This window comes from Apiospora marii, assembly GCF_038362585.1.
Source record: "Apiospora marii strain CBS 49790 chromosome Unknown utg000005l_segment0_segment0, whole genome shotgun sequence".
NCBI lineage: Eukaryota > Fungi > Ascomycota > Sordariomycetes > Amphisphaeriales > Apiosporaceae > Apiospora > Apiospora marii.
The window spans coordinates 5,120,417-5,148,377 of record NW_027117377.1 but is presented as its reverse complement, the minus strand read 5'-3'; the positions used below and the strand labels follow the sequence as shown (position 1 = coordinate 5,148,377).

Genomic DNA, 27,961 nt, shown 5'->3' with positions numbered 1-27,961 from the left:
TTGGCAAGTCTTATCTCAATCAAGCTTTTGCTACCCGTAGGGGGCCAGAAAGTGGCCCCTCTGTCGCCGACAAGGCCTCCCGGGGAGGTGCCGAGGATGGGTACGCCCACAAGGCCTGCATAGGATACTGGCCTCGGTCGAATTGCTCGAGAGCTGAAATGTCGAATGTGACGATGATGGAAATAGCTTCCCCTCGTACGAGGCTGGAAGAGCCATTAACCCCACAGGAGACAGGAAGCAGCAGGAGCGTGAGGATATGGCGAGGATGTTGGCTTAGGAGTTGGCGAGAGCCCTAGTATATAAAGCCGGACTGCAGCCTGCGTAGTGTCTCCAAGTCACTGTCTTCATCACCTCGCTTCATCATCAGTTCACTCTAAATCGCTTTGCCATATCATCCTCCCTTCGCGCCATGTACAATCTCAAGCTCGCCACCCTCGGCCTCATGGCCACCGCGGCCCTGCCCACCCAGGCCTACCTACCGCCTCACAAGCGCTCCGAGTCGGCCGTCGACCTGGGCACGCTCGAGAGCCTCGAGGCCTTCTACCAGCACCTCGGCCTCGACGCCGCCACCGGCGCCGCCAACTGGCAGCCCATCGAGGAGCCCGAGACGCACGACTGGGACGCCATCGCGGCCGAGACGCCGCCCTCCGGGCCGCCGCTACCAACAAGGACAACGAGAATCGGAGCAGCCCGGCCGCCACGCCCGAGAACCTGGGGCTCGCGGCCCGCCAGAGCGACGACCAGTGCGCCAACCTGACGGGCTTCCAGAACATCCTCTGCGCCAACATGCCGTCGCGCGCCGCCTGGTGGACGGCCGGCGGCGCCATGGCCATCTGGTACGCGCCCGACGCCCTCATCAAGTGGACCGACGCCATCGCCCACGTCATCAAGACGGCGCGCAGCCTGCGCCAGGTCAAGTCGGCCGAGCAGCTGGGCGCGCGCTCGGCGGACGTCGGCGCTGGTACTGGTAATCGGCAGATCAAGTTCTCGGTGCCCGTCTTCCAGGAGAAGAACAACAACAACAGCAGCAGCAGTGATGCTCTCGCCGCCCGCGACGAAGAGGACGAAGCCGGCATGACGGTGCACAACGACTACCTCTTCGAGGAGGCGGCGGGCGTGGTGCACTACCAAGGCACGCGGGCGTCGCTGGCCACCGACGCCGACGAGCGGGCGCCCTCGTCGGCGGTGCGGGGCAGCGTCCAGGGCCGGCAGACGCGCAGCTACACCATCGTGCTGCACGCGACGGCGCTGTCGTCGGCGTCGACGCTGGCGTCCGAGACGTGCATCGCCAAGGTGGTCAAGTGGCACATCAACCGCGCCACGCAGCAGGACCGGTTCCGGTGCGCGCCCGTCGACAACCGCGGCAGCTGGCGGTTCGCGCTGCACGTCAACGTTAACAAGGGGCGGGGCAACGGGGGCGAGTACCGGCAGTGCTGCGACTTTTAGAAGGCACGGGGGAGGAGGATGAGGGAAGTTGATGCCGGGGTTATTGGTCTATGGTCTGCCAAGCTGTGGTGGTCTATGGTCTGGCAGGCTGTGGCGGTCGTCGACGTAGGGATAGGGGAGAAATCGAGAAGTCAGTCGCGGCATTGATCAGTTTTTATCCGTAGGAGGAAACTCACAGCAACCGTTTCAGTTAAGATATCAATGTAACATCATGACTCACCAGTTTTCAAAACAAGAATCAGAACAGGCGCTGGGCAGTCAGGTTCACTAATATGTACTGCCGAGGGCATTGATCGGGTTTGGCCAGCAAGCCGTATGGGTTGAGTTGAGCTTGCTTATTGCATCAGGAGACCTTTTGGGGCGGGAAGCGCAGGATCTCGTTACATGGGCTTTCAGATCGGGCACCCGAGGCATGTGCACTTGCGATCATTGTTGGACGTGATATCAACAATGCCTATGCTAAAATCGGCAGTACCTATTGAGGGGGGGGGGAAGTGCAAAAAACAATGCTACAGAGGAGTCTTGAACAGAGCACCTGTGCTTGGTTGGTTGCCAGTTTATTACCAGCAGCTTGAGGAGTAGCTCTCGGGGTCCCCTCGAAGCCCCAACTACTCCGTCAATCATCCCACTGTACCACTGTTGAAAGCTGTTTGATTTATTGGCAATTATAACCCCCACCTTGACTCCCTAGGCACTACGGCGTCGCGAAGGCGTTTGATAGATATGTCCAAGACGAGCCATCCTCCATCTTAACAGTCAGAGCCTACATATCTTTAATGGTGTCTGTCTAACGCTGGGAAACCAACTTGAATTCATGACTCCCTAGTAAACTCTGATACTAAGGTCACAAAGGTTGGAGCTCGCCAGGCCAGCTTAATCACCAGGCTACTCTTCGCCGCTCGACGTAGGACCGGCAGGGCTCGACCCACCGGCTTTTTCCGCATTGCCTTGGGCTGCGGGAGTCTTAGCCAGCCCAAACCCGGTCGCGTGGTCCTTGCGGAGCTCGACGTGTCTCTCGGCGAAGGCGACGAGAAAGCCGAGACACGCCACGCCGACGAAGACCCAGCCAGGTCCGGCTCAGCGCCCACTCATATACCCGAATGACCTGACCCGCCGTCGGAGCCGGCAACTCGCCGAAGCGGCCGGCGTTGGCGTAAGCTGCCCCGTCGGTCAGCAGGCTGCGGTCGGCCGGGTCCGCGACGAGGCCAATGTTGGCATCTACCTGACCGTTGAAGGCGAGGGCGGCCATGGTCGCGCCCCGCACCAGCCTCGAATATCAGAGACAAATTCATATGTTTAGACGTGGTGAATGTGCGGCTCCCAGTCTGATTGGCCGTATTTATCTGATTTCGAACATCATCGTTGCATGATTTGCCTCGTCTCAGTAACCCCCCCCCCCCCCCCAGCCAACCAGTAGATAATTGGGAATGCAGATCTCTTTCTCACGTGAGCCGGATCTCTCCATGATCGGGCTGAACCCTGTGCCGCCAAGCTGAACCGCGCGTAGGACAAGCAAGGGGTGCCCCGGTGCAACCGCTATGCACGGGCCGTCCAGCCAGCGAAGCCCACAGCCGAAAGTACCCAAGAGCTTGCGAAGCGGAAGGCGGCCTTGCGAGGATTGCCCTCCTTCCACACAACGTAGCTATCGACGACGCCGGCGTAGGCGCCGAGGATAGCCAGAACGGTATCGCAGGCCGCGCCCTGACGGGTGAAATAGAGGGCGTAAAGGCACATGCCCAAAACGGTGGTGCGGGCGTTGTTGATATGCATGACGGCGGCGGCGGCGGGTGTGCTGGCGATGCGGTCGGGGAGACCAAACTCCAGCATGGCGGCTCGCGGGTCGAAGTAGGACCACATGCCCCCAAAGGTCATGACGGTTGCGGTGAAGAGCGCGGGAATGTGGCGCAGATTGAACTGGTCCAACATCTTCTAGGTAGTTTCGAATGTGTAAGTAGGGGTAAGTATACGGGTGCGAAAGATGGGAAGGCTGGCAAGTGTAGAATTTGCTGTTGTGCGGGTGGGTTGCAAGTTATCAGTGTGGTTTGAAATACGTCTTGTTGGCGGTCAGCTGCGATGTACCTAGGGATTGAAGTATGCGTAACGTAACACAGGAAGGGAGGGGCTGGTGGCGGTGGGGGTAGCGGCTGCAGTGTGGCCAGTGGCAGGGGTCAACATTGCCCGACTTGTTAGGCTCCGGGGGCTAGGCCCCCGGTTTATGTACGTGTGTTTATATCTCTAAAACATAACTCATATATTTCTGTTAGACATCGGGCGAGGCAGCATTTTGGATACTTGTGAATACAGCAAAGGCTATCTACGCCATGTAAGCTTACTCCTCTTCTACCTCTCTCATGTTTTGATTCCTCATCAGTAGGTCACCAATCGTGTACAAAAGCAGATACTCTAGACAGAAGCAAGAATGATACAACCACGCAACAAATGCATGTCTCTGTGACAAAAATGTTTGCGCTATCGACCATAATTTCTTTAACACTTTCTTGCCCATTCTCACATAGCCTCTGAGTTATCAAGAGGCCATCATGGCATCGTACTGGTCGCTTGGCAGCTACTCACACCTAGAAGGCGCTGTGTTGCATGCTCCTGTCATGCTATTAGCGCTGCTGCTCGCATCAACTCTACTACCCCTGACAGGCAAAGATACTCCTTTCTTACCGCAACCTTGGCTCTTGTACCAGAGGCTGTGGAAGAAGCTCATATACCTATTAGAAGCCTGGGCTTTTCTCTTGAACGGTCGCCGCATGTTGCACGAGGAGTACAAACAGGTAAGCTGGCAACGAAGATTGTCCACAGGCGAAAAAGCAAAACTTTTTCCAACCAATTTATATTGCTTTGCTCCTATCCACAGTCTAATGGCGTACTCTTTCCTGTCGATGTTGATCAAGGAGATGGATGACGCTTCCCAAATCTGTTTTATCCTTGCTCGGAGCAGCCAAAGACCTATTCAAGCCCAAGCTTACCATGAGGTACTTTGACTGGATGTAGGAAAAGCAACGAACAGAGGGATCAGCGCTGGTCAAGACCTTGCCCATGTGGGGCACCGGGAAGATGACATGGTACGTCTCCGTGCCCGTCCCGTGTAACTGTTAATGTCTTGATTAACACCCACAAAGCGACGGGAGGTTTTATGCCTCGTCTGCTATCAAGACTCTGCTCGGGTTGATCCTTACGAAATGGGATCTGCAGCTTGAAGATCCCAAGGCGAAGCAGCAATTCGCCTGGCGCAGTTGGATATACCCTTATGCGGGCACCAAAGTCATCGTGAGGCCAAGAGAATAGAGTAACTTGAAGGCTTCCGTGGCTCAGTCACCTATATAAGCCGGATGGGCGAGGAAACCTGCTTGTGGGGAGATCTTGGGAAAGTTCAGACATTGGCCAGTCGGCTGACCTGGTTCGACACTCATGTAATGGTGACGGTAGTGCTGGTTTTGATAGGAAAGAGTAACTGATTAGGTCACAAGGCAGCTCGGCTAGCCACAACATTCGTTCGTCTCAACGGAAGCAGATAACCTATCTCATGGAGTTTTGAAATCCATTGGGCTTTGAACCGGAAAGGTGCAATGCACTCTTGTTGGATTTAGTTAATTTCAGGATACTTTTGCTTTCAAGTAGTTTACTGCTTTTGCTCCGGTGGAATATTGCATTCCTTATGACCATGGCGCTCTCGTGGTGTGGTGATTGAAACCTGGACCTTTAGGTTACTGAGCCCCATGTTTTCACCAAGGAGGCGGCGAAACCTGGTACGGAGAAAGCCAAGCCACCATGCAGTTACGAGCAAGAAAGAGAATAGGTTCTTATATCTATCTCAATTCCGCTCTTAACACCGCATCGAAACACCCTGTCCGATTTGTTACTCAAAGACGACAACGATTTGTTTTTGCCAGTTGATACCTTCTTCAGCAAGTACACACTCATCTCTTTCGCGTCAATCCCATACCGGATCACAAAACCTTTACCCTATATCGAATTTCCTCCAAGCCGAAACAATTCAAAGATGAGCCAAGATTTGAATGATATCCTCGGCATTTGGGCCGCGGCGTGGCTCGTAATCGTCACCATCAACGCCTGGCTGGCGTTTTTCTTAGGCAAACGTCCGTCAGAGGGGCCCGTGGCGGCGGTACTCTTCGCCGAAGCAGCCTATACTTTCGTTGCGCTTCTCATTGCGTTTATTGCCGCAATTGAATCCAACAGTCAACGCAACTACACCCGCGGGTTTGGGGTCGGCTTGCTGGGCTTGGAGGTGGCCATCCTGGCCCTCATGTTTTTCGTTCCTCCTCCGGCCCAGACGGATCCTGTCGTCGTCAGTTTCTACGTCTTCGCCTTTTTCTGGCCGGGCTTCGCATTGGGGATGATGTAGCGCCCCGTACTTAATCTTCGGGGGCGTATTTACCAGACAGGAGGGACTTCAGGGAGGGAGGGGGCATTTTCAGGGGAGCTCCATGCCCCCGCACAGGCACTGCTTCGACCACCAACGAGCGACACCATAGCTCCCCAAGTGCCCTTCAACATTGATGTTGGTGGAAGTATGGTCAACTCGCCACTCCCCTTTCAAGTCAATCTTCACAGTTTTCCCTTCATATTTCCCTGGAATATCAGTTCGCTAGAACGTACACTACAATTATACGTCATACACGTAGTTAATATCGGCCTACTTGACGCCGGGAATGGCATGGGATTCATAACCAGAAGCTACCTACCTCATGTGCTTCCCTACCGCCGTGCCCATTGTGTGTACCTGACGTACTCAATTTGATGTTCTCAATCTGATGCGGATTTCGTCTACTCTGCCACCTCATCTTCTTTACATATATTCAACTTGGTAATTACATTCCTTTGACTCTGTAGCCTGCGCAGCCGGCTGCGTACCTAACTAAGCCTCTTCGCCGTTGAACATGTATGTCTGGACGAGCCGCTGCAAGTACTCATTCGTCTCCCGTTGATAATACGGCAAATTCATATTTCTATAATACGGCAAATCCTTTGTCCAGATCCATTCGTTCAGGGTGTCCAGCAGCTCCGCGATAGTCGGACGATTGTTTGGGTCCACGGCTATGCACATCGCGATCAGACTGAGCAGCTCCGGGTCGTAACCCGGATCCGTGTTTTTGCTCCATTGGTCCTTTGGGCCCAGCTGTTCTCGCACCTGGTCCACCGAAAGGAGGCCATCGTCCTCCAGTATGATATTGGCCATCAGCTGGTTCCCGTGTCAGCCTTTGCTTTCTAATTTAGGGGTTTAGGAGCTGTCAAGTCTCAGATCCACTTACTGTCCCGACGTTAAACACGTTCATTCGTGTTGCTGGGTTGGATGTTCCTGACCTTGGGAAATTCGGACTGTAGCAACTGTGAGTCGTTTAGGTTTCGTTGATGATATTGAAAAACACGTACTCCATTACGATCTCCGCCTCCCGATCAAATTTAGGGGCACTGCTAAATTTGGGTTCAATGCCATTGTATTTGTATGCCTCGTCAAAACCGGCAAGCTTCATAATCGGGATACGGTCGTGCTCTCTCCAAAAACCATCAATCCTACCAAAAAGCCCTGTAATACGGTATCAGGAGTGGAATATTGAGAGGGGTAGGAGCCAGAGGAGGGGCAAGTTTAGAGTAGCGACCTACAATGGCTGGGCCGATTGGCTCCATGGACCAAAGGGAGCGGGTCACGATTCTGTGCTTGTTCCGGGACTTGGTATCCGAAGGCGTCCAGCTTCCGCTCTGGCGTCCACGCCATTGCGGCGCAAGCCCTAGCAGCTATGCCCCAGCGAGTTAGTATTGCTTCTCGTGATTTTCTAGATGTAGTATATACCGCAGAGGAATATGCTTATGATAAAGCGGTTGGAGAATCTATCGATTGCCTTATTGGCGCTCACTCTTTCGATAAACCGCGCGAGAGACCCATTCGGCATGTGCTCGATAAGATAGTGCTCGTATTTCAGGCCCGCACCCTGGAAAGGGTTGAGGAGGGGCTTGAAACTTGCTGGCTCTGGGTCTGGCGACTGGCTATCGCTCACGGCCTCGAGATTGACCACGTGCACCGCATTCCGTAGGGTCTGGGATTCGTGAGGACCATGTTAGAACACTGATCATCGCCTTGGAATGGCGCAAAGCGCCTAGGGGCGAGGGATGTCGTACCTGAAGTGTTTCAATATCATGTGCTAAGGAGTACTCGTACGAAGGTGCTTCATTAAACGCCATCTTGATCATATATCTGTTGAATATCCTCGGAGTCCGCCAGACCTTGAGCCGCATAGTGACGGTTCGCCAGCCCGTTGCTTCTAGTCCTTCAAACTTTATCTCATCTGGAAAGCCGCCGAAGAAGGTTTTGGCATGATTGATAGCTTTTGTCTCTGGAGGACCATCCATTGGGACGTTTTTGAAATGATGATGTGTGTCAGTATCCAAAAGGATCCAGGACCAGCCACTCCAGTGAGTCCGTTTTTGATTCGAGCTCTTGATCTACCCAACACTTCGGAAACAATTGACAAAAGGCAGATGTGGAAATGTGAAAACAAAGATGACAAGGATCCTGTACCAAGACGGCACAAAGCACATCTACCAATTGCGGTCGGTACGAGTAGAGCCACTACAAAGAGATATATTTCGAGTATGGAACCCGTTGAAGGGCATGGTTGGTTCTGTTCCTGCCCGGAGAATATGCGTATCGAATCACCAGCAAATGATAATTCGCAATCGTCCTATGATAGAGGAACATCCGGATTTACCTGAAGCTAGTAAGGGTAGTACGCAGCACGGTCGCTAATCTTAATGCTAGAAAGGTGGCCAGAATTAAAAAAGATAAAAAAAGCTAGGGATCCTTTGTCAGGATCGAACCATGCGAAAAACCACTACGGGAACACGAGCCTGAACTTGGTTTTATCTAACCACTTTTACGCTGCGAAACCACACAGCAACCAACTGAGCCAATCGGGCATGGCAGCATACTGCAGTTGGTGGTTAAGGAAAAAGGCCTCTATTGTGATTTATGTACCTACCTGGTATGACCAGTTTCATTCATTCATTTATTGCAGGAACAGAGCGACGCTTGAGTTGGGAGAGGCATGGCAGTTGCATTGCTTGTCATATCTGCATCAGCGGCCTCTCGATATTCAGTATCCACCTATCATACAACCAAAAATGCCACCAGCGGTAACAGAATTATCCACTCCTAAAGCATGGTGGCCCGATCCAAAGATTCGCCAAGCTCCATCCAAGATGTCCTGAAGATCACTATCCATGACGCCCCCTAAAGCAAGTAACGATGTGTCACATCCATCCGACCTGCTCCTGCCGATCCATAAACTTGAGCCTCTTTTCCCGGCACTAACGAGTCTTGCCATCGACAGCCTCGCGTCGTATTGTCGCTCTCGCCCTCAAGACTCTCTGGTGAGAAGTGGGCGTCTCAACGCCCCGACTACATTGATGATGTCGGGCCATCAGAACCACCGCCAGCTCTTCCGAACGCGGGCCTCGAAATGCCTCACTTTGCACTCCAATTTGTGTGTCCGACTACACCTGGGGTTATCATAGGGATAGCTGTAGCCGTAGCCGTAGTCCACGTCATCGTAATGCACGTCGTCGTAGTCCACGTCGTCGTAGTACCCGTCATCGTAGTCCACGTCCTCCGACGCCGGCGTAAGGGCTCTGGTGGCTCGCACCGGCGGTTCCGGGGTCTGAGATCTTCTGGCGACCACGGGGTCGGCAGTGCGCACGTTGCGGGACTGAGTGGTGGTGTAAGAGCCACGACCGGAGGTACCAGAATTGGAGGAACTCGTGTAGGCAGGCCTGGAGGCGCTTGAGGAGCTGGTGTTGCGAGAACCAGATGATCGAGAGGGTCCAGAGACGTACGACCTAGAGTAACCAGAGGAACCAGCGTCGCGCGAAGAAGAGCTGCAGGCTTCAGAGTAAGTCGGGGGCGAGTCATCATACGAAACGGCACGAGCGTTGGTAGTCTCGGGGTGTATGTCGGAGGTAGATTCATCGTCTATGCGTAGGGACGTGCGCGTAGGCCCCGAGACCGATAGGTTGAACGAAGTTGTCTTGGTCGACTTCGTGATCGTCGTCTCGGAGGACATCTCCATCTTTGTGCCCGGCAGTGTAGACAAATAGCTGACCTCCATTTGGCCACTCTCGTTGGGCTTGCGACTTATCTGGATCATTTTGTTGATGATCGCGGAGTGGTGAGAGCGGGATCGGATCTCAGGCGCGCTGCAGGTGCAAATCAAGGCAAATGTGTGGAAGCGACCAAGAGCGATGACGTCGTGTGAACTTGATGTGACCCGCTGACCTGACGTGGCACAGGACGCAAGCTGGAGCAGAAGGCGAACTGTTCACCATCTATTGTTAGATAAGCAGGGTTTCTGCAGATGCCGAAGAATTATTGATGAAACGATAGATGTGAGGAAGGAAGATGATGTAATGTGATGTGCCGGGATGACTTGGCACATGATGGAGACATCATACCAGAAGAGGCGTGAAACTTGCCATCAAACGGGCAATGTTGGAGATGTAGTTGGATTGAGTGAGGGGGAGATGAGGTACTGACCTGGTGTGAAGTGCTTGCTTGAGTTGGCACCGTTATTCTGTGACAACTACTCCAGACTGGAGTATTCTTCCCTAGCGCGAATGGATGTCGTCGCGGCTGGAGATGAAGAGAATGGAGAGCTGAATACGTGCGAAGCGAAAGGACGTTGTGTCTTGGTGAGAGAACGTGCTAGCACAGGACGGATGAGAGAGAAAAGAGGAGAGGCTCTGACGTTCCACCTATTGACTTGAATATTTATAAGATCATCTTTTCCCGCTGATATGGCATCGTCAAAAGGTCACAAGGCTGTAACAGCAGTAGCTTAATTTCCCTAACCCGCCCATCTTGATTCACCTGAAGCTGATATAACTAGTTTCACCTATTCATTCATTATTGAAGAAAGGCTTCCAAATGGGCAGCGCGTGAGTTGAGAGAGGCAAAGCAGTTATGTTGCTAACTATATCTGCACGAGCAGCCTCTCGATAGCCAATGTTTACTCATCGTACAATCATTAATGCCACCCAATTCTTAGTGCTAGCAGCTGTAGCGGAGCGGAGTGCTAGACTCCCAAAGTATACTGGCCCAATCCAAAAACTCGTCGACCTCCGTCCAAGATGCCCCCAAGAGCGCTATCCATAACGTCTCCCAAAGCAGGTAAGGATGTGTCATCCATCCGACCAGCTCCTGCTGAATAGCCTAGTTCCCGGCCTCCGCGAATCTTGCCTTTCAAATCCTCGAGTCGCACTGCCGCTTTCGCCCTCAACAGCTTCCGGTAGGAAGTGGGCGTCTCACTACCCCCAGTTCGCTCTTGTGGCTCAACGTCCTGGCTACATCCATGATATCATGCCCTTAGAACCACCGCCAGCTCTTCCGAACGCGACACTCGAAATGCTGCACTTTGCATTCCAATTTGTGCGTCCGACCGCACCTGGGGTTATCACAGGTGTAGTCCCAGCCCCCGTTCCCTGACGCTGGCGCGAGGGCTCTGGCGGCTTGCGCCGGCGGCGGCATTGGAGCCTTATTAGGCCTGCTGGCGACCACGGGGTTAGCAGAGCGCACGCTATGCTGAACGACCGGGCTTCCGTGGACTTTGGCTTCGCTGGACTTTGCCTTGGGCTCGGCGGGAGCAGGGTACATATATATGAGTTGTTTCTTGTCCCCGTTGGATAGAACCTGGTTGCGGCGGAGGCTCCGGGTCAGGTTCAAGGTGTCATCTTTATCAATGCCGTAGTGCGTAATGGAGCGCTCGTCGTAGGGCACGGTCCGTCTTCGGTCGATGCCGCGCGGCTGCCAATGGTGCTTGATATCTTTGTCAGAGCATCCCTTGCGGCGCAGTGCCTCGTGGTCGAACAAGATGCCGCTGTCGGGGTGCTGATGCTCGTTGCGAAGACCCAACGCGTTACCAAATTGGTGAAGGACGCAGAACTCGGCATACTCCGGGTCCTGTTGATTCAGAACCAGGCGCATGGTGTGCTTGTCGGAGTCCACTTGGCTGTTGGTACGGCCGTTCCTACCCTCGGAGTCGCCCGAGTCGGCGAACAGGACGCGGATGTCCGAGGGGCCAGTCTCGGCCGAGCCGAGGAACTTGAACCGTATATGCATCGGAATCGTGTTATACGAAATCTTAACAACACTCTTGACCAGACTCTTGTCCTCCAAGCTGCCATTGAGGAAGCGCACAGTGAGGTGGCGTTGGCTGCTGGGCCAGCGCTTGTCTTCTTCGTAGCGCGCGCCGTCCTGGGCCTGTTTGCTGGGGAATGTCGGGTATATTCTCGAGGAAGCAGCCGTGCTCAGTCGCCACTGGTGAATTCGACGGCTGTTTTCGGACATTTCCTCATGGCCAGATCCGGAAGAACGCTGGTTCCTCAAGGTAGAACCGTCCAATTCCAGATAATTAGCGGTGTAGCCGCCACCGCGTGACTCATATGAAGAATCGACGTAGATATTGACATCTTTGGTAGGTACCTTAGTAGGCGCCTTGGTAGAAGTCTTGGTAGGTGCCTTGGTGGTTGCGGCGGCTGACGTTCCGGTAGTCACCGTGGCAGTTGCCTTGGCAGGTACCTTCGTAGACGCTTTGGCAGGTGCCTTGGTAGTGTTCTTGACCGGTGGCTTGGTAGCAGGCTTCGGGAGTGGCTTAACAGTTGCCGTGGTAGACGTTATGGCGGAGGCCGTGGTAGTCGCTTTGGTGGAGGCCTTGGTATTTGTCTTGGCAGGTACCTTGGTAGAAACCTTGGTAGATGCTTTGGTCGATATCGTGGTAGACCCCGTGCTAGGTTCGTCAAGAAGTGGCTTTGCAGATGCCTTGACAGCTTTTGTGGCAGGTCTCTTGGCAGTACCCTTGGGAGGACCTGTGCTGGAACCCACTGTAGATCCCTCGATAGGCCGAGTAGGCTTTGTCGATGTCTTCACCAACGTCTTGCAAGGTCCTGAGACAGCGAGCTTCAGCTCACGTTCAACTAACGACGAGGTGGCCTCCTCCTTGGTGGCCGCCACCATCTGAGCGTTGGGCAGCGCAGAGGAACACTTGGCCGTCACTTTGCCGTTGTCGGCGCCGAAGTCAGTGTTGTTGATACCCATGTTGGCTTTATCGATGACCGTAACGTGATGGACGGGATACAAGAGGTTTGTGAAGCGCCTGACGCTGGAGATGTACGAAAGCAAGTGCAAATGAAGCCAGAGCAGTAGAGGTTAGGACAAGGGAGAAATGGAACCAAACTTGCGTCCCAAGCTGTCTTGATCAGCAACTAGATCGAAACTGCAGCAAAAGAACATGAATGTTAGTCCACTGGCTATTTTTTAGTCAGCTGATGTTGTATGTTGTGGATACAGAGGAAACAGGAATGCAGGGATGGATCAATGAATGGAAATAATGTGGTGTTGATGCAATGTTGTGTCGACCTAAGCCAACGCGCGGGGCTCAACTCTCACAGAACTGAGATGAAGAAAACAAAGTTGAGTGTCACTCTCGACTTCAACTAGAGATTTGTGTTTGGACCCCACTCAATGAGATATGACACCAACTGCAAAGGGATCGACGTGATGATGGAAGAGGATTTCGTGTCGACCTGTTGTGAAGTGCTAAATCGACACTGCATATGATCAAGATTGGAGAAGAGTAGGATTGGTGTTGGTCTCGTCAACTGCCGAGTGTTATTTTGTGGATGTCGATGAGATACATGTAGAGAAATGTGGATGAAATGGACAGGAAGGTGGTGTGTTGACTTACTGGTGTGTGAGGAAGGAGGGAAGTTGTTCTGTGTCAGTTACCGACTGGAGGTCTATTTATCCAGAGCAAAAGAATGTCGAAGCAATCGATGATGAAAAGAAAATAGAAGTGGTGTGTGCCGAAGGGAAATGAGTTTGTCGATGTCTCGTTGCGTCGTGTTGAGATAATGTGCTACCGCAGCAAGGATGAGAGAGAGAGGAAAGAGGAAAGGAAAGTCTGCCGTCCCGCCTCTCGACTGGAGTTCTTTTTTATCATCAAGCAAACAGAGGTGATGGAGATTGAATGTTTATAAGTGCCTGTTTCTGCACCTGTGGTTGCATTCAATTTCATGTTTTGCCAGTTAACCTTGCATCGTCAACCCAGAGGACTGTAACAGCAATAACACGTAACATGAGTGTTCTAACCCGCAGAAACTCCTCTGGTAACTAATGAATAGCACCCTAACACCCAGTGCAGCCAGCATGCGCCTCCTGTCACTGTTGCATCTTGATTGGCAACTTCCAGTCATATGTCCAATATGATATTGAACTTCATGCGAAATACACTAGAGCACCGCCCTTATCACATAAAATGAAAATGAATGGAAAGTACCCTAACCAGACTTTCCAGCATTCAGACCAAGTGCTGTAGACACCATTATCCCCACCACCTTCATACCATATCCGCTACCCGTATCGTACAGTGTACCATGCCCGGTGAAGCTTGTAACCCCTTAGGCATGGCAGCAACAGGACCATTTAGCAGCCTCTCAAAGGGAGTGATGCTGCTGCATACGTATGATGCAGTCGACTCCTTGCTGTCAGCTACAGGGCCTGACTGCTCTAGAGATTGACGAATCTCGTTATCGGTGTCGTACCGATGTTCTGGATCCTTGCCATTCGCGAATTCCGTGAGACGTCTCGCTGCCCGCCGTTCTTGCTTCTGAAAATATGTCGTGTATGCCAAATATCACCTCTTCTCTAGGTGACCATCCACTTCATCATCATCCGAGTGAAGGGTGATATTTTCCTCTCTCTGCCTTTCCTGTCGACGTATGTGTTCGGCACCTCGACAGTTTTGCGGCCGTACTTGATGACTGTGACATCCTTTGGGTTCTTCCTCGGGTGCTTCGCGTCATCATCGCCGTTACCGCAGCGGCTACTGCCCGTGCTCCCTGATGTTGAACTATTACCGTTGGTGGGAGGTGCGGCAGGATACATCGCCATCAACTGAGCCCTATCCCCTTTGGACAGACAGTTGTTATGAGGGATGCGCTGCCGTAGATTCGTCGCCTCTTTTATCTCGATGGGGTAGTGCATGATGGACTTTCTGTCATACGGTACGGTCCTTCTCTTGTCAATGCCAGATACCGTCCACACCAACTTAATATCCTGCTCCGTGATGCCCTGGCGACGCAGCTCGGCGTGGTCGAAAGAAATGCCGCTGTCCGGGTGCAGATGCTCAAGACGGAGACTCAGCGCGAGACCGAATGTCTGGAGGATGGTGTTTTGGTGAAACTCCGTCCCACCGGACAGGTTCAGGGTCATGGTGGGTTTGTAACCGATGAGGGCGTACTTGTTTTCCGTGCCCTGGAGACTCCAGGAATCCTCTCCTTCGGCGAACCGGACACGGATATCCGCGAGACCAAGGTCACGGGGCCGAAGGAAGACGAATCGGATCACCATGGGTATGCTATTGTAGTGCTCAATAACGATCCTCTTGACCAGCCTCCTTTGCTCTTGACTGCCGTTTAGGAAACGCACGGTCAGGCAGCGTCTATCACTAGCCCAGCGCTTGTCAACTCGATAACGGATGTGATTCTGCGTATGACTCGTCTCAGGTTGGTGGCTTGGCATCTGTACACTGTGTTCGCTTCGGGTGTTGCCACTAGACTGTGACGGGGCGGTAACATAAGGGCCAGATCTAGATGGCCTAGAAGGGCGAGAGGAGCTTGAAGTGCCAGAGGTGCCAGAGGAGGAAGAAGGACCGCAGCACTCAGAATAGGAGAGGGGCAAATCCTCCCATGGTCCAACGTGACTTATGGATTCTGTTCTAGTGTTTGCTGGCTTCTTTGATTCTCCGTACAACCGAACTGATGAAAGGGTAGGCCGCGAGACAGGACGGTTAAACGCGGTGGGTTTCATGTCGCTCGTGGTAGTGGTTGAAGAGGACATTTCCATCTTCGTGTTAGGCGATTCATACCCAAAATCGGCGTTCACGACGCCACCGCTGGCTCTTCTGTGAGTCATGTCGACGCTTTTGACAACCGTAAGATAATAACTGGGCTTTAGGATGCGGCGGTTGATGTGAGTGTCGCGATGCAAGCGCAACAGAGGACGGAAAAGTTGAAGTTAGATGAAAATGAGGTGTTGCGGGCCTGATATGAGTCGATGGTTAGTTTGATGTTTCAAGCGAAAAGCGATGTTGTTGCTGCAGAAGGGGAAAACAGTAGAGAGATGGACGTGACGAAAATGACGTTGTGTCGACCTTACTGAACCTCATCGAGTTGATCTGACACACGAACAAGATGAGGAGCAGCAAAATGGGTGATGCTCTCATTAAACTTGAGAAGTCTTGGTTCAACTACCCATATGATGCGAACCACGATGAGGTTGGGGATGTAGAGAGAAATGGGTTGTTCATGTGACGTGACGTGCTGAGAGGTTGGAGAAGGAAGGTTGACTGTCGTCCTTACCGTTGGTGGCTTTTGTTCCTCCACAAGCCAGTCAGTAACGAGAATGTTTCCGGAGTTCCAGATGAATATGAGAAAAACGAAAACGTGTCGTGAAACAGGTCAACTTGACATAAGGTGGATTTCAGAATGAAAGATGAAAGTTATGCTGTTTTGTCCCAGATCAAAGAATGTCGATGATGAGATATGAAGTCGAGTATACAGAATGAGGGAATGGATCCTGTGTTAGCGTACTGCTGTGGTGAGTTGACCTAGTGTGCAAGAGTATGATGGAAGGGGGAAAGGATGATGGTTGTTAACTTGAGTTTTAAATAACCTCATACGCAGAGCCAGGTTGAGCTGTATTCAATGGACCGACGAGAAATCACCTCCAAGAAAGTTCAAACGTAAACATCACTGAAGGCAGTGGGTCTAGGAACAGAAGTAAACTAAGCAGCAGAAACTCCTCTGATAACTGTATACTAAGCAGCGCCCCAGCATCCAGTGAGGTATGACCTTGTTTTTTCATCCTTGAGTGGTGATTTCCAGTGATGCAAGAAACAAATTGTATATATCACAGCAACTAGTGGATCAGTATCCAGCCTTTCCTACGCGTGATTTCGAAGTCTATAGTAACTCCGTGAGGATGAATTCCTTGTAAATCAGAAGGATGCAAAAGGAATTGGTATACCACAATCAAATCTACTGTGAACGTACAGAGGCGTATATGGCCAATTAAGATGAGTTTAGAGGTGGCTAACAGTAATGTCTTCGATGTCCCAAGATCGGGCTTTCATTCAGACCAGTCAATATTGAGCCCAAGAGGATTATGAAGGAAAAGTCTCCACGACGGAAGATATTCTGGCGGCTGAGTCACATTGAAAACAGAACGAGAACCTAGCAGCAGACACATCTGTTACTGTTGATGTTTGACCAATCTGAGCCTGAAGAATGCCTTGCTTGCAACGGCTCTTATCTCAGTCTTGAGCCACAACGCCTATCGATGCGACGGGCTCCCAAGCTTGCAGTGTGAGCCCAATGTTCGAGAGAAGAAACGATGGCAATACACACAGCCACATGGAAAGCGATGTAAACTGCTTCAAGTTTGATGTTCGGGTGAAACATGTTGGCTACGTTACCTTTCTGCCGAGCTGATACCATACATACCCCCTCTGAGTTGACACCAACACCAAGAAGATATTCCGAGTCAGACTCATTGCCATTTCTAGAAGAAGTGGCGTTGTAAGCCTTATGCATATTGAAAGCTTCCAGCGCCTTGGGTGCTAGCTTGCAGGCAAAGTGCACATTAGATTCCCAAGCTGCATGCGCAAGCGTGCATTCAAGCAATAGCTGAGGACTTTGTGCAACCTAACAGTTTGTTTTGGACAGGAGGCTGGCAATTGAAAAGCTATTTGCGCGGATACAGCCTTGTGCCAAGCTCAGGGCTGCTGGTGTGGTGGCTTCCTTTTTCCACATTGGGGGTTCAGCTGGGGGTGGCGATTTGAGACCTCCGGACACATGAAGGCACGGAAGGCTGAGCTGAACCTCGCAAGGCGAGGGTCGAGCGAGGAACTAGGAATAAAATGAGGCAGCATGATGGCAGCCTAGATGTATGGATCACGATTATAAAACTAACATTTCCTTCTACTCTCTCCTTTTCTGCTTGATGCCATACACCATAACCACACGAGGGAATGCAATTGAAGTGCCCTTGAACAAGAATCTCAAAAACCATTCTCATTGCAGCATAATCTTTTACATCATAAAACTCACGATGAATCTTAGCATGAAGCCACTACAGCTGCTAGCATCGTTGCTACTGTTGACTCCCACCAGTGCGACAGAGGCAACACTAACAACAACCGCATTCTTATTTCCAGCTTCCGTGGGCGAGAACATCCTCAGCTCGACCAGGCAAAGCAACGCCAACCCCCTAAGCTTCGTCTCGATCGCTGGAGACGTGCTGGGCGAAATCGCGAACAACGTCTTCGGCATCTTCGAGAACGAGGTCGAGAAGCGGGAGAAATGGGTCAACGAGACGGTCCGGCGCGTGTCGGAGCAAGAGGCCGGCCGCAACGTCCTCGTCTTTCACAACAACGCCAGCACGCGCGACCTGCAGGGCTACGTCCGGCACGAGCACTTCGAGACGACGCGCTTCTGGAACCTCGCCTCCTACGGCTGGGAGATCTACGCCTTCGACCGCGGCACCTTTCAGCTCGCGGGCGACGACGCGCGCTCCGAGTGGGGCTACAACGCCAGCTGCAAGGACAATCAGGCCTCCAGCCTCAGTGGTACTTACATTGAGTTCTGCGACCCCAAGACGGGGCAGGGGCCCGATAAAGGGAACGCGTCTGGGCCGACGAGCACGAGGAATGCTGGGGTGCCGCTTGCGACGGTGCAGCCGGGGGCTGCTGCGGTGGCGGCGGGCGCGGCTGGGTTGGCGGCTTTGTGTCATGTTCTGGCTTGATTTATGTGTTCGTGGCTGTTCTTTGCTTTTTTATAGTCTCCTTATACTTTTACCTGCAGCCTTCTGAGTCCTGACTGCTCCGGTTTGCGGCGATGGTGGGCTAAATAGGGATTATTCTGCATTGATGCTATCTGAGGCAGAGCATATAGAGCTTCTACACGACGAGTCCGGACCGGATGTATATTAAGAATGAATGATAGAAGTTACGAATAATGGAAAACGCCTGGGTTATAGTAGCTTGATTTCCGACAGCGATTACAGAGAATCCCCTTTTCCTCGATGCTGTCGGGCTTCCTGTGTAACCCATAGTGGGCGCAGCCAATGAAACACATCGGATGGTAATGAGCCGGCTGCACAGCCTTGAAGAGAGCCCTCAGATATGCCTCGGCGTTTAGACCCGAGCCGAGAGTGCAGTCAGGCTCTCCAAGCCGTGGTGGCTGGGATGGCTGTGCGGCTAGCTCGAGGCGTCTGCAGGCACCTTCGAGACATTGACGCCCAATCAACAGGTCTCTGCGCCCCCTCGCCCTGATATAATCAACGACGAAGGCAGCCCAGCCGTTTTTACCCCGCTCCACGGGCGCTTTTGAAATTGCTACCATTGTCACGTCCAACTCTGAGCCCGGTCACGACGAGCTTTGTGATCTGTTCAAGAGCCTACTTGAGTTGCTGTTTAGAAACCTTGTATTGATCCGCATTGATCCATGATTTCTTTCAAGTACTTCTTCATCTTCTAAGCACTATTTTCAATCCAGAGATCTACAGCGGAATGTCTGGACTGGAGCCCCTGGTCGTCCTGGGCCTGGCGTGCAACATATTGCAGATCGTCGGGACCGGCCAAAAGACCATCGCATTTGTATCGAACGTATACAAGACCGGAACATTTGATGGCAGAATCAAGAAACACGCAGAAACTCTCGCGACGCTGTCGCCAACCACCGGAGGAATCCACCCACCCATCTCCGTCTCCCACGACGAACAGCAGCTCCTTGAGTCGGCCAACAAATGCCAGACAATATGCCAGGATATCATCCGGGAGATAGAAAAGCTCGAGAAGGGTATCGCGAAGAAGAGCAAAGTGTCGACAGCTACTTTGACGATGAAAGTAGTTGGGAAGAAGTTGACTGGTAATTGGAAGCTGGATGACCTGGAGACGCAGCTTCAGGAAGCCAGAGATCTAGTCCAGCTTTCGTTGGTCGATCGTACCTAGTAAGACCCGCTCAGGATGCATCCATATCATTCGCAAACCACGAATACCCTTGCCAACAGCAGTTGCTGACTGTAAGCAGTTCCCGAGTCAGGACCATGTACACGGACCTGAGTATCCTTCCTCATGATCTCCGGAGTTTCGTCGAGAAATGGGGAGAAGGTAAACGGGAGCTGAACGACCTAATCTCCATGGAGGCAACAATCATCAAGTACCATGTGACAGCAGCTGTCAATCAAGCCCAGGCCGCTCAAGAGGCACTAGTTCTGGAAGAAAAACAGGCTGAGCGACGCCAGAAGCTGCTCCGAAGTCTCAAATACCATGGGATGAATGAGCGGCGTAACGACCACCATGTGCACCATCCTAGCACGTTACAGACCATCTGGAAGGACGACCTTGACACAGAACTCTGGCAGCCTTTCCGCAAACGGCTTTCCTCAGACGAGCAAGTCTTCTGGATCAGTGGGAAGCCCGGCTCTGGGAAAACTACATTGATGAAGTTCTTGGTCTCGGAGCCCGAAACTCAAGAGCGGTTGAGAGCCTGGCTCGCAGACGTCATTGTCGTATCGCACTTCATATGGCTATTGGGACCCGAGCCGATGCAACGAAACCTGAAAGGGGTTTTCTGTTCGGTGATACACCAAGTCCTCACTGCTAATCCCGCAATTGCCGACTGTATTCTCGGAGCCTCAGACGCAGTGTCTCTGAAGGAAAACCCCACCGATTGGTCGCTCGAAGAGTTACAAGATGTCTGGTCGGTAATAATGAGGAAAGAAAACATCCCAGTATGCCTTTTCCTTGACGGACTTGACGAGATCGATCCAAAAGATGGGACAGGCGCTCTCCTTGACATACTCAAAGACAACTTCCAACCGTTGCCGCATATCAAACTTTGTATGGCCAGTCGACCTGAACCTATTCTCAGAACGAGGTTCGACCAAGCCAAATACCCTTCACTTGCACTGCATGATGTGAATCGTCAGGACATCACCCGATACGTCGAAAGCACACTCAAGTGTGAAGGGGAGGACGGAGGAGAACTCAAAAGGCTACTTGTCGACAAGGCCCATGGCATTTTTCTATGGACTCACTTGGTTTTACGAAACGTCAACAGGGCGCTGGAACTTTCCCAGGAATTTGATGAAGTCCGGCAATACATTGATAATCTGCCTGAAGGACTCGAAGAAATATACAAGTCAATGTGGGGGCGCATGAGCAGGGATCAGCGCCAGGCAAACTCTAAGAAGGTTGCTCTATATTTCAGGTTGCTAATTCAAGCCCAGGAAGATCATGGATATTACAAGTTCAACAGAGGGATACCGGCGTCCTTGTCTGTGTTGCAGCTTGCTTTGGCCGTGACGCCTTTCCGCTTGGAAATACTGAAGTCACGGAACCCTAGTGAGTTGAACAAGCTAGCGTCTATCAAGTGCGAGAAGACCACATCAGACATTGTGAACAGCTGCGCTGGGTTTTTGGATGTTACAACAGTCACCTCGGATTCCGAATATAACTGGAGCTACCAGTATTTCGCAGGCAGGAGAGTGGTATTCGGGGAACAGAGAACTAAGGTTGACTTTGTGCATCGCTCGGCTGTTGACTTTTTGGTCGATACACCCCAAGGAAGGGCAATCCTCGACAAAAATCGCACGGTATCCTCCCTTTTGCAACTGGGCATATGGGAGTCGCGACTCGGATCTTTCCTTCTTGAAGCCGAACCTTGTTGCCCGGGAACACCAACCGGACTTCCAGACATACCGCTTGGGTTACGGAGGAGCCGGACTCTCGGACCAAAACTCGTGCCCATGGTTGTCCTACGATCTTTATTCCTCCTGTGGGAATTTGAGAGGCATCAAGATGTCGAAAACTTGGTACAGGCTTGTGAAAGGCTATCGAATGTTCCCGGCGACATTCCAGAATGTGCTACGATCGAACTGCTTCGTTTAGAATTTTTCAGCGCAGCAGTTAGATGCGGCCATGTGGAGTACGCTCACCGGGCATTTCTGGATAGCCGAGTACCTAAGTGGAGCATGCCGTTTATACTTGCAAATATGTTTGCGAGTGACGCAATACTAGCATTTCCAGCAGTCACACGCCTCGCAAACCTCATAATCGATGCTGGGGTGGATATTACGGAGCGATGCTATATCACGACATCTTTCAGACTTTTTTCCCGCCAGGAAATACTTGCTGGCCCACTTGAAACTCTTTTACAGTCTCTCTTACACCTGATAGGTCGGTTCCTCAAGAATCGAAAACAGAAACCGCCCCCTTCTGTTCCGTGTCTATACGGGGAAGCTCTTGATTTGATTGGTACCATGATCAAGGCCGGGACAAATGTGAGTGGATCGGTGATATTTGCGGTGCAGGTCAGAGAAGACAACTTCCCAATCATCGCATACTATTCGAGACCGAGACCAGAAGCCACCTGGGTTGAAGTCCCAATGAAAGGAATCATTCGCGTCACAGCAAATTGTCTGCTACTTGACTGTCATATGAGATCGGCAGATACTACCAGGGACGTCCGGGAGGCATGCACATCTTTGGCGACGCTGCTAGAAGAGAAAGATCGATTCCTTGAGCCGCACCTTGTCGACCTTATTGAGAACCACCACTCTGATCATACTGAACGAGATCTCGTAACGGAAGAAGGAAAACATCTCGCACGCCTCGCTAGAGATATCCTCCAATTGGATAACCCAGGGGATTCGGAAAGTCTCGAAAAGGAAGCTAACGAAATACTCACGCAGAGAAAGCACTTATCTTACGAAGATTACAGTAAGCGTTTAGCGTGGAGAGAGAGTAGAGTAGATGCTGAAGCGTTTTGGGGAGCTGTAGATGGTTGGCAAAACTAAATTGGATAGTCATCATATAACCACACGTGCTCTACAGTTACAACAACTGTCCTTGATAATCCTATTCCCTTTTAACCTCTCTCTACTGTCTAGGTTCCTCCATACAGTGCACCAAAACGGCCTATGGAACAAGGCTCAGCAGTCAAACAACGAGGAAGATGTCCAGTAGTCCAGACCCCGTTCACAACTTACCATACTTGTGCTTCCACCGATCCCGATATCCCTCTCCAGTCGCAACCGCCTGCAGATGCCCCGGATCGATGAACCCAACCAACAACACCTCGTCCTCCGTACCCGAACGAACCATCTCCCTCCAAAACTCCGACGCCGCGCGATCCCGGTGCCAATACCGTCCCCTATCGTCGATATCCTTGCGAAACGCCGCGGCCGCCGGATGATCATTGGACCCCCGAAACAGAAACGCCCGCTCGTCGAACTCAGCCGTCGGTGCCACCAGCGCCTTCCGACGATGGCACGCGCTGAAGTCGCGGGCGATGAGCAGGTGCTCCTCACTCGGGCCACTCCCGTCCGAGGTAGAGGACGTAGATGACGGCGGCGGCGAGGGGAAGTTGCGGATCGAGACCCGGCTCATGTCCACGAGCGAGCTGACGATGTCGGTCACGGTCGTGACCCAGAAACCGCGTCGGTGGGTGGGGCGCGACAGGAGGTGCAGGAAGAGGCGGCCGTACATCTGCTGCTTCAGACCGCCGCGCTGGCGCTGGTGGTTGGGGTGGACGCAGGTTAGGCCTGTGTGGATGACGGGGTGTTGCAGCTTCTCGGGGGTACCCAGTAAATGGACGGCGGACACGAAGCCCACAACTTCGCCGTTGTGTCGGGCCACTACAAGGACCTTGTTGGCGAAGGCGGTGGTCAGGTTGGCGCTGAAGACTTGGTAGTCCGGCAGGGGGTGGAGACAATGGCTCCCCAGTGCTCGTAGGGAGGAGTGTAGCTCTGCTAACGCTGCCGGTGAGAGGAGACCTCCGGGCTGGTCCAGGACTTCGCATTCGTATTTATCCATCGTGGTTGCTGTTTGATTTGTATGGGTGCTATATAACGAGATTTGATACAGATTGGCCACGGTTTCGGAAGGAGAGCAATGTCCAGCTCAAGAAACACAGCTTACCTCAAAGCATCAGTCAGCAGCATACAGGTATTATGGTTGACATGTGAGATCTTCATCGCGTTCTGATTGGGCAGAGCTTGGAGCAGGGTGGACCACCGCAAACTCGGATTTCGGGCGTTAAGCCATATCCCTGTTTCCCGCCATGCATAATCGACAAGCATGCCCATGAGGCGATCGGGAGACGGTGCCTCAATCTCAGAGAGATACAATGCATAAACACTTGTCCAGCCAAATACGTAATAAGTAATCGAACACCCTCTTGTCTGCATTCCCCCATGTTGCTACCTCCCCCGCCCTTCCCAACAATATATGCACACTGCATGGTGGTTTGGCTTCCCATTGGGGTATCGGAATACTACCAGTGCCAACCTGTGCCACTGTCGATCATCCCTTTCCGTTGGGATCTAGAGGAAAACAACAAAGAGCATTGCGAGACGGATTTGTGCGAAAGAGGCTCGAGATGATATTTTATAAAGCAACGTGACAGGCCATGGACCCATGATCTAACCTAATCCTCTTGCCTACATAGCTACAAAGCGAATTCCATGGCCGCCTAGTTTGGACGGTTCATTTTGAGTAAGAACTCGAAGTTGACGTCGTCGACACAGGCTTACGCCCTGCAGCATCAACACGAACAAACTCAAGACCGTCTTCTGCCTCCTCACCTACCTCCCGCACAACCACTCCTACCTAGAGATCTATCGGCAGGAGACAGCCCCCGCCTTCCGCGGCCACCACCTGGTGGGCTCCCACTACATCCAGGACGCCGCCTTGTGCCCGCGCGTCGACGCCGGCGCAGGATATATGATGGAGGAGGATCTCGCGGCTAGCATAAGCTCTAATAGGATCGGTGTTTGCTTACTTTGGGTCTTCGTATTTTTGTTCGTTGGGGCGGGTTTATGCAGTTGGTTGGGGCCTCGGCGCCCACCCGTGACAGTCTTCGCATAACATACTAGTACACCGATCGTCCCACTTTCACATATGCGACCCCTCCTTGCTGTACGACCACGCCCCCAGCCTCATAGCCTGCCTGCCTTTACTGATTGCCCCCGGCAAACTGGGTCGCCGACCACGCGAGGGAGGGAGGCGGCACGCACGGACGTGATAATTGTTTCCAAACCAACAGTATCCAAACCCCTCTTTGATCTCCTCATACTAGTGTCCAGCCTTTTCTGTCCATCTAAGCTCCCCTTCTATATCCAAGCCGACCGCAAAACCATTTATAACAAACCACAATGGGTTTCGTAAAGGGATCTATTCTGGTGACGGGCACCAACGGTGGTCTCGGGAGCGCTATTGTGAAGCAGATAGCCAACGACCAGGAGCTGTCTAGGTACCATGGCCTCTACACCGTTCGTGACAGTCAAAACGCCCCCGCCGTCTCTTCCATCCTGGCGTCGACCCCGTCCCACCCGCACGAACTGTGCTCATTGGACCTTACGAACCTGGATATCGTACGCCACTTAGCCATGGATATCAACGCCAGAGTGGCCGCGGGCACCTTGCCCCCAATACGAGCCCTGATCCTGAACGCCGGCTATCAGGATTTCGGGAACCAGGCCTGGACCGAGGACGGTCTTGACAAGGTCTTCTGCGCCAACTACCTCGGGCACTGGCTCTTGACTCTTCTACTCCTCCAAAGTATGGATAAGGACTCGGGACGGATCGTCATTATCGGGAGCGAGTCTCACGAGTAAGTCTCATTATCTTTATATATCAGACCTCAAACAGCGGCATTGAGAACTGAGCAACTAACGTGCTACACACTACCTAGCCCGCTGGACAAGAGAAACAGCGACAGCAAAGCCTTCGTCGAAGAACAGTACAAGACCGTCCTCCAGGACCAATCCACCATCAGCGCAATCGCCCGCGGCACCTGGTGCGCAGCCAAGGAGGACCCCTCCTTCCGCCCCGCGTTCCGGCGCTACGGGGCCACCAAGCTGTTCTTGGTCATGATGGTGCACGAGCTACAGCGGCGGCTAGACCGAGACGCCGCCCTCAGCAATGTATGTGTTTTGGGTGTCGACCCGGGCCGCATGAGCACGGGGCTCGCGCGCCAGGCCCCTTGGGTCATCCGCGTCTTGGTCATGCAGGTCCTCTTCCCGCTGCTGGCGCTGCTGATGCCCCGCGGCGGCAATGTGCGGAGCCCGGCGACGTCGGCTGCTCACGTCCTCGAGGCCGCGGTAGGGTCCGGTCCCGGGCTCGGCGAGTTGCCCAAGGCACGGTTTTTCAATGGTCTGGAGCCGTGGGAGACGAGCGTCGAGGCGCGGGATGCGGTAAAGCGAGACTGGGTCTGGAAGGAGAGTGTACGCGACGCTCGCTTGGTAGAAGGAGAGACGGCCCTGGAAGACTTTCTTTAACACCTTACTTGATGTAATCTTTGAGTGGGCAGTTTTAGGGTACTGCCCATCTGTGGGGCTATTTCCGCCGCCTAAATATCACTGTCGGGTCTTCGAGGAATCCCGCAAACTCCATGGTTTTGTTGTGGATCAGTTGCATCGTTGTAGGCAATTTCGGTTATGAGGCAGCTAGAAGATGAAAAAAAGACGAATCCATTTTAGCATGAATTGAGGTCTGCAAACATTGCGGCATACAGTCTATACAGATAAAAGGGCTGAATACAGCTGACATGAATATCGGGTTTTGGCGCTGGTTACTAGCCCCTGACCCCTGCCAAGACTGCTAAGCCCAACGCCAAGAAATTGCAACCACATACCAAAACACAACATCAACGACAAAAGACATGATGTCTGAGAGACATCTTCATCTGCTTGTAGGAAAATATCATTGTGCGGAAGTACAAGATGGAACAAGACTCGAATGCTAGGTAGCCAGCCTCTCGGTGCCGTTGCCAACCAGAGATGGGGGGTGCTCTGCGGCTTCCTGGTAAAGATGAAAGGACACGGGTGATTTGGAAACGAAATATATGCAAGCGGCTTCAAGTAGTTTCGTTGTCTGCTTGCGACTTGGAAGAGCATAATACAATGTAACAGGGCCAAATTTGCCTCCAGTCATTGGGTGGGATGCCTTGGCTAGCTTATACAATCTCAGTTGAGGATTGGAGAAATGTTCGACTCGGGTCCGGACCAGATGGGCTCATGGATTGGATGTTGGGACCTACTGTATCGGGGTACAAGTAATCAACAGTGAATTATCTGGGACTGGCTCGAGTTGGGTCGAGTTTGTTTTGATATGATGGTCTCGGAAGCTTCACATTAATTTGATGGAAGTAGAAACACCAGAAAAAGATTCATAATACCATGAAAGGTTGGTTCATCACCTTATAGTAGTTCCCATATACAGATTCAAGGACGTGGGGATACCATGGGAGAGGCAGGCCTGCCTATGCAGCCGCACTACTTGGTAACAAGCTCTACAGTGGGAGGCCGGTGCCTGACCGCGTCCCCCCCAAAGCACCTCCCCCAGACAATCACCACTACCACCTCACCTCATTGTTGGCCCTCGGATTGTCTCTACAGCTTTGGTGGGGGCCCAACCCCCAAACAAAGAGCTACCTACATAGCTACCTACCTACTGCCAATTGCCTGAGCTCCAGGTGAGCTAGCTACCCTACATAAATCCTAATAGAGGCCTTTTCTTTCGACCACAGATCCTGGTGGATCAATTTTGCTGAGTCTCCTTGTGAAGATGTCAAGGGTGGACCTGAACTAATGCCCGGCGGAGGAACGTAGAGGCGAGGAATGCAGCTCATCGGTTCGATTCCGGTTGTGGTCGTTTTTTTTTTACGTCTTTTTTCAATTGTACTTTTTCATCTTACCTGCTGTTGCACCACTTATCATTCGTCACTTCCTTTGCTACCCAATCTAAAATTGCCATTTACATAATAACCATATCACTGTTTGTTTCTCATCACGATATGCAACTTGCTGGTGTGACATCATCGTCCTTCGTGCCGACCTGTATATGTTATCCTAACCGCTGTTTCTACCACCAGACAAGCTACTGCTACTCCTGTCTACATATCCGCCATATTTCCAACCACTCAGACCCCTCCCATTATAAAATCCCCCTCATCGTCCCACTGCCCAAAGTACCGCACGTCCGTCCTCTCGTCGACCGGGTACAGCTTGGGCACCTGCCACTCCACCCTCCGCAGCTCCCGGTGCGCCCGCAGCGGCCGCAGGGGCCCCGGCCGCCCGCGGGCCGTCGACCAGCGGTCCAGCCCCCGCAGCTCCTCGTCGTCCTCGTCGAAGTAGGGGCAGGCCATGAGGTGGGGCGGCTGCGTCCACGACACGTTGGCGGGGCCCGTGTAGATCGCCCCCAGCTCCCTCCTGGCGGCGTCCAGGCACTCCTGAGCTTGTGTAAGGTTCTGGGCCCAGTTATCGTCGAGGAGCTGTTGCATGGTAACTATTCTGCGCTGCAATCCGGTAAAGAGTGAAATAAGTGGTTAGCTAGTTGGTCTTGGACGGGGTTTCTTATTTGCACGCGTGGGGTAT

General features: G+C 52.5%; 15 protein-coding genes across 15 annotated transcripts; 6 read left to right on the top strand and 9 right to left on the bottom strand.

The window, feature by feature from the left end:
• Nucleotides 1-409: 409 nt before the first annotated feature.
• PG985_009492 (uncharacterized protein) lies at nucleotides 410-757 on the top strand (the record flags this gene model as incomplete). Its single annotated transcript, XM_066829260.1, has 1 exon — nucleotides 410-757. One exon carries the CDS (start codon nucleotides 410-412, stop codon nucleotides 755-757), a length of 348 nt encoding a protein of 115 aa, XP_066684172.1.
• A 29-nt stretch (nucleotides 758-786) lies between these two features.
• On the top strand, nucleotides 787-1,446 carry PG985_009491 (uncharacterized protein; the record flags this gene model as incomplete). Its single annotated transcript, XM_066829259.1, has 1 exon — nucleotides 787-1,446. One exon carries the CDS (start codon nucleotides 787-789, stop codon nucleotides 1,444-1,446), a length of 660 nt encoding a protein of 219 aa, XP_066684171.1.
• An 885-nt stretch (nucleotides 1,447-2,331) lies between these two features.
• On the bottom strand, nucleotides 2,332-2,695 carry PG985_009490 (uncharacterized protein; the record flags this gene model as incomplete). The annotated part of the gene is made up of 2 exons (XM_066829258.1): nucleotides 2,332-2,522; nucleotides 2,557-2,695. The coding sequence occupies 2 exons, from the start codon at nucleotides 2,693-2,695 to the stop codon at nucleotides 2,332-2,334; spliced, it is 330 nt and encodes a 109-aa protein (XP_066684170.1).
• Nucleotides 2,696-2,982: 287 nt separating this feature from the next.
• Nucleotides 2,983-3,372, bottom strand: PG985_009489 (uncharacterized protein; the record flags this gene model as incomplete). The annotated part of the gene is made up of 1 exon (XM_066829257.1): nucleotides 2,983-3,372. The coding sequence occupies one exon, from the start codon at nucleotides 3,370-3,372 to the stop codon at nucleotides 2,983-2,985; it is 390 nt and encodes a 129-aa protein (XP_066684169.1).
• A 614-nt stretch (nucleotides 3,373-3,986) lies between these two features.
• Nucleotides 3,987-4,743, top strand: PG985_009488 (uncharacterized protein; the record flags this gene model as incomplete). The annotated part of the gene is made up of 3 exons (XM_066829256.1): nucleotides 3,987-4,229; nucleotides 4,450-4,520; nucleotides 4,578-4,743. The coding sequence occupies 3 exons, from the start codon at nucleotides 3,987-3,989 to the stop codon at nucleotides 4,741-4,743; spliced, it is 480 nt and encodes a 159-aa protein (XP_066684168.1).
• A 715-nt stretch (nucleotides 4,744-5,458) lies between these two features.
• Nucleotides 5,459-5,821, top strand: PG985_009487 (uncharacterized protein; the record flags this gene model as incomplete). The annotated part of the gene is made up of 1 exon (XM_066829255.1): nucleotides 5,459-5,821. One exon carries the CDS (start codon nucleotides 5,459-5,461, stop codon nucleotides 5,819-5,821), a length of 363 nt encoding a protein of 120 aa, XP_066684167.1.
• A 513-nt stretch (nucleotides 5,822-6,334) lies between these two features.
• PG985_009486 (uncharacterized protein) lies at nucleotides 6,335-7,824 on the bottom strand (the record flags this gene model as incomplete). Its single annotated transcript, XM_066829254.1, has 6 exons — nucleotides 6,335-6,658; nucleotides 6,729-6,804; nucleotides 6,850-7,003; nucleotides 7,081-7,212; nucleotides 7,268-7,511; nucleotides 7,594-7,824. The coding sequence occupies 6 exons, from the start codon at nucleotides 7,822-7,824 to the stop codon at nucleotides 6,335-6,337; spliced, it is 1,161 nt and encodes a 386-aa protein (XP_066684166.1).
• Nucleotides 7,825-8,894: 1,070 nt separating this feature from the next.
• Nucleotides 8,895-9,617, bottom strand: PG985_009485 (uncharacterized protein; the record flags this gene model as incomplete). The annotated part of the gene is made up of 1 exon (XM_066829253.1): nucleotides 8,895-9,617. One exon carries the CDS (start codon nucleotides 9,615-9,617, stop codon nucleotides 8,895-8,897), a length of 723 nt encoding a protein of 240 aa, XP_066684165.1.
• Nucleotides 9,618-10,831: 1,214 nt separating this feature from the next.
• Nucleotides 10,832-12,559, bottom strand: PG985_009484 (uncharacterized protein; the record flags this gene model as incomplete). Its single annotated transcript, XM_066829252.1, has 1 exon — nucleotides 10,832-12,559. The coding sequence occupies one exon, from the start codon at nucleotides 12,557-12,559 to the stop codon at nucleotides 10,832-10,834; it is 1,728 nt and encodes a 575-aa protein (XP_066684164.1).
• Nucleotides 12,560-14,167: 1,608 nt separating this feature from the next.
• Nucleotides 14,168-15,043, bottom strand: PG985_009483 (uncharacterized protein; the record flags this gene model as incomplete). The annotated part of the gene is made up of 1 exon (XM_066829251.1): nucleotides 14,168-15,043. One exon carries the CDS (start codon nucleotides 15,041-15,043, stop codon nucleotides 14,168-14,170), a length of 876 nt encoding a protein of 291 aa, XP_066684163.1.
• Nucleotides 15,044-17,791: 2,748 nt separating this feature from the next.
• Nucleotides 17,792-18,313, bottom strand: PG985_009482 (uncharacterized protein; the record flags this gene model as incomplete). The annotated part of the gene is made up of 1 exon (XM_066829250.1): nucleotides 17,792-18,313. The coding sequence occupies one exon, from the start codon at nucleotides 18,311-18,313 to the stop codon at nucleotides 17,792-17,794; it is 522 nt and encodes a 173-aa protein (XP_066684162.1).
• Nucleotides 18,314-19,091: 778 nt separating this feature from the next.
• Nucleotides 19,092-22,550, top strand: PG985_009481 (uncharacterized protein; the record flags this gene model as incomplete). The annotated part of the gene is made up of 5 exons (XM_066829249.1): nucleotides 19,092-19,531; nucleotides 19,612-21,397; nucleotides 21,474-21,510; nucleotides 21,762-22,304; nucleotides 22,489-22,550. The coding sequence occupies 5 exons, from the start codon at nucleotides 19,092-19,094 to the stop codon at nucleotides 22,548-22,550; spliced, it is 2,868 nt and encodes a 955-aa protein (XP_066684161.1).
• A 12-nt stretch (nucleotides 22,551-22,562) lies between these two features.
• On the bottom strand, nucleotides 22,563-23,399 carry PG985_009480 (uncharacterized protein; the record flags this gene model as incomplete). Its single annotated transcript, XM_066829248.1, has 1 exon — nucleotides 22,563-23,399. The coding sequence occupies one exon, from the start codon at nucleotides 23,397-23,399 to the stop codon at nucleotides 22,563-22,565; it is 837 nt and encodes a 278-aa protein (XP_066684160.1).
• A 1,340-nt stretch (nucleotides 23,400-24,739) lies between these two features.
• On the top strand, nucleotides 24,740-25,864 carry PG985_009479 (uncharacterized protein; the record flags this gene model as incomplete). The annotated part of the gene is made up of 2 exons (XM_066829247.1): nucleotides 24,740-25,197; nucleotides 25,279-25,864. The coding sequence occupies 2 exons, from the start codon at nucleotides 24,740-24,742 to the stop codon at nucleotides 25,862-25,864; spliced, it is 1,044 nt and encodes a 347-aa protein (XP_066684159.1).
• Nucleotides 25,865-27,507: 1,643 nt separating this feature from the next.
• On the bottom strand, nucleotides 27,508-27,867 carry PG985_009478 (uncharacterized protein; the record flags this gene model as incomplete). Its single annotated transcript, XM_066829246.1, has 1 exon — nucleotides 27,508-27,867. The coding sequence occupies one exon, from the start codon at nucleotides 27,865-27,867 to the stop codon at nucleotides 27,508-27,510; it is 360 nt and encodes a 119-aa protein (XP_066684158.1).
• Between the last annotated feature and the right edge of the window lie 94 nt (nucleotides 27,868-27,961).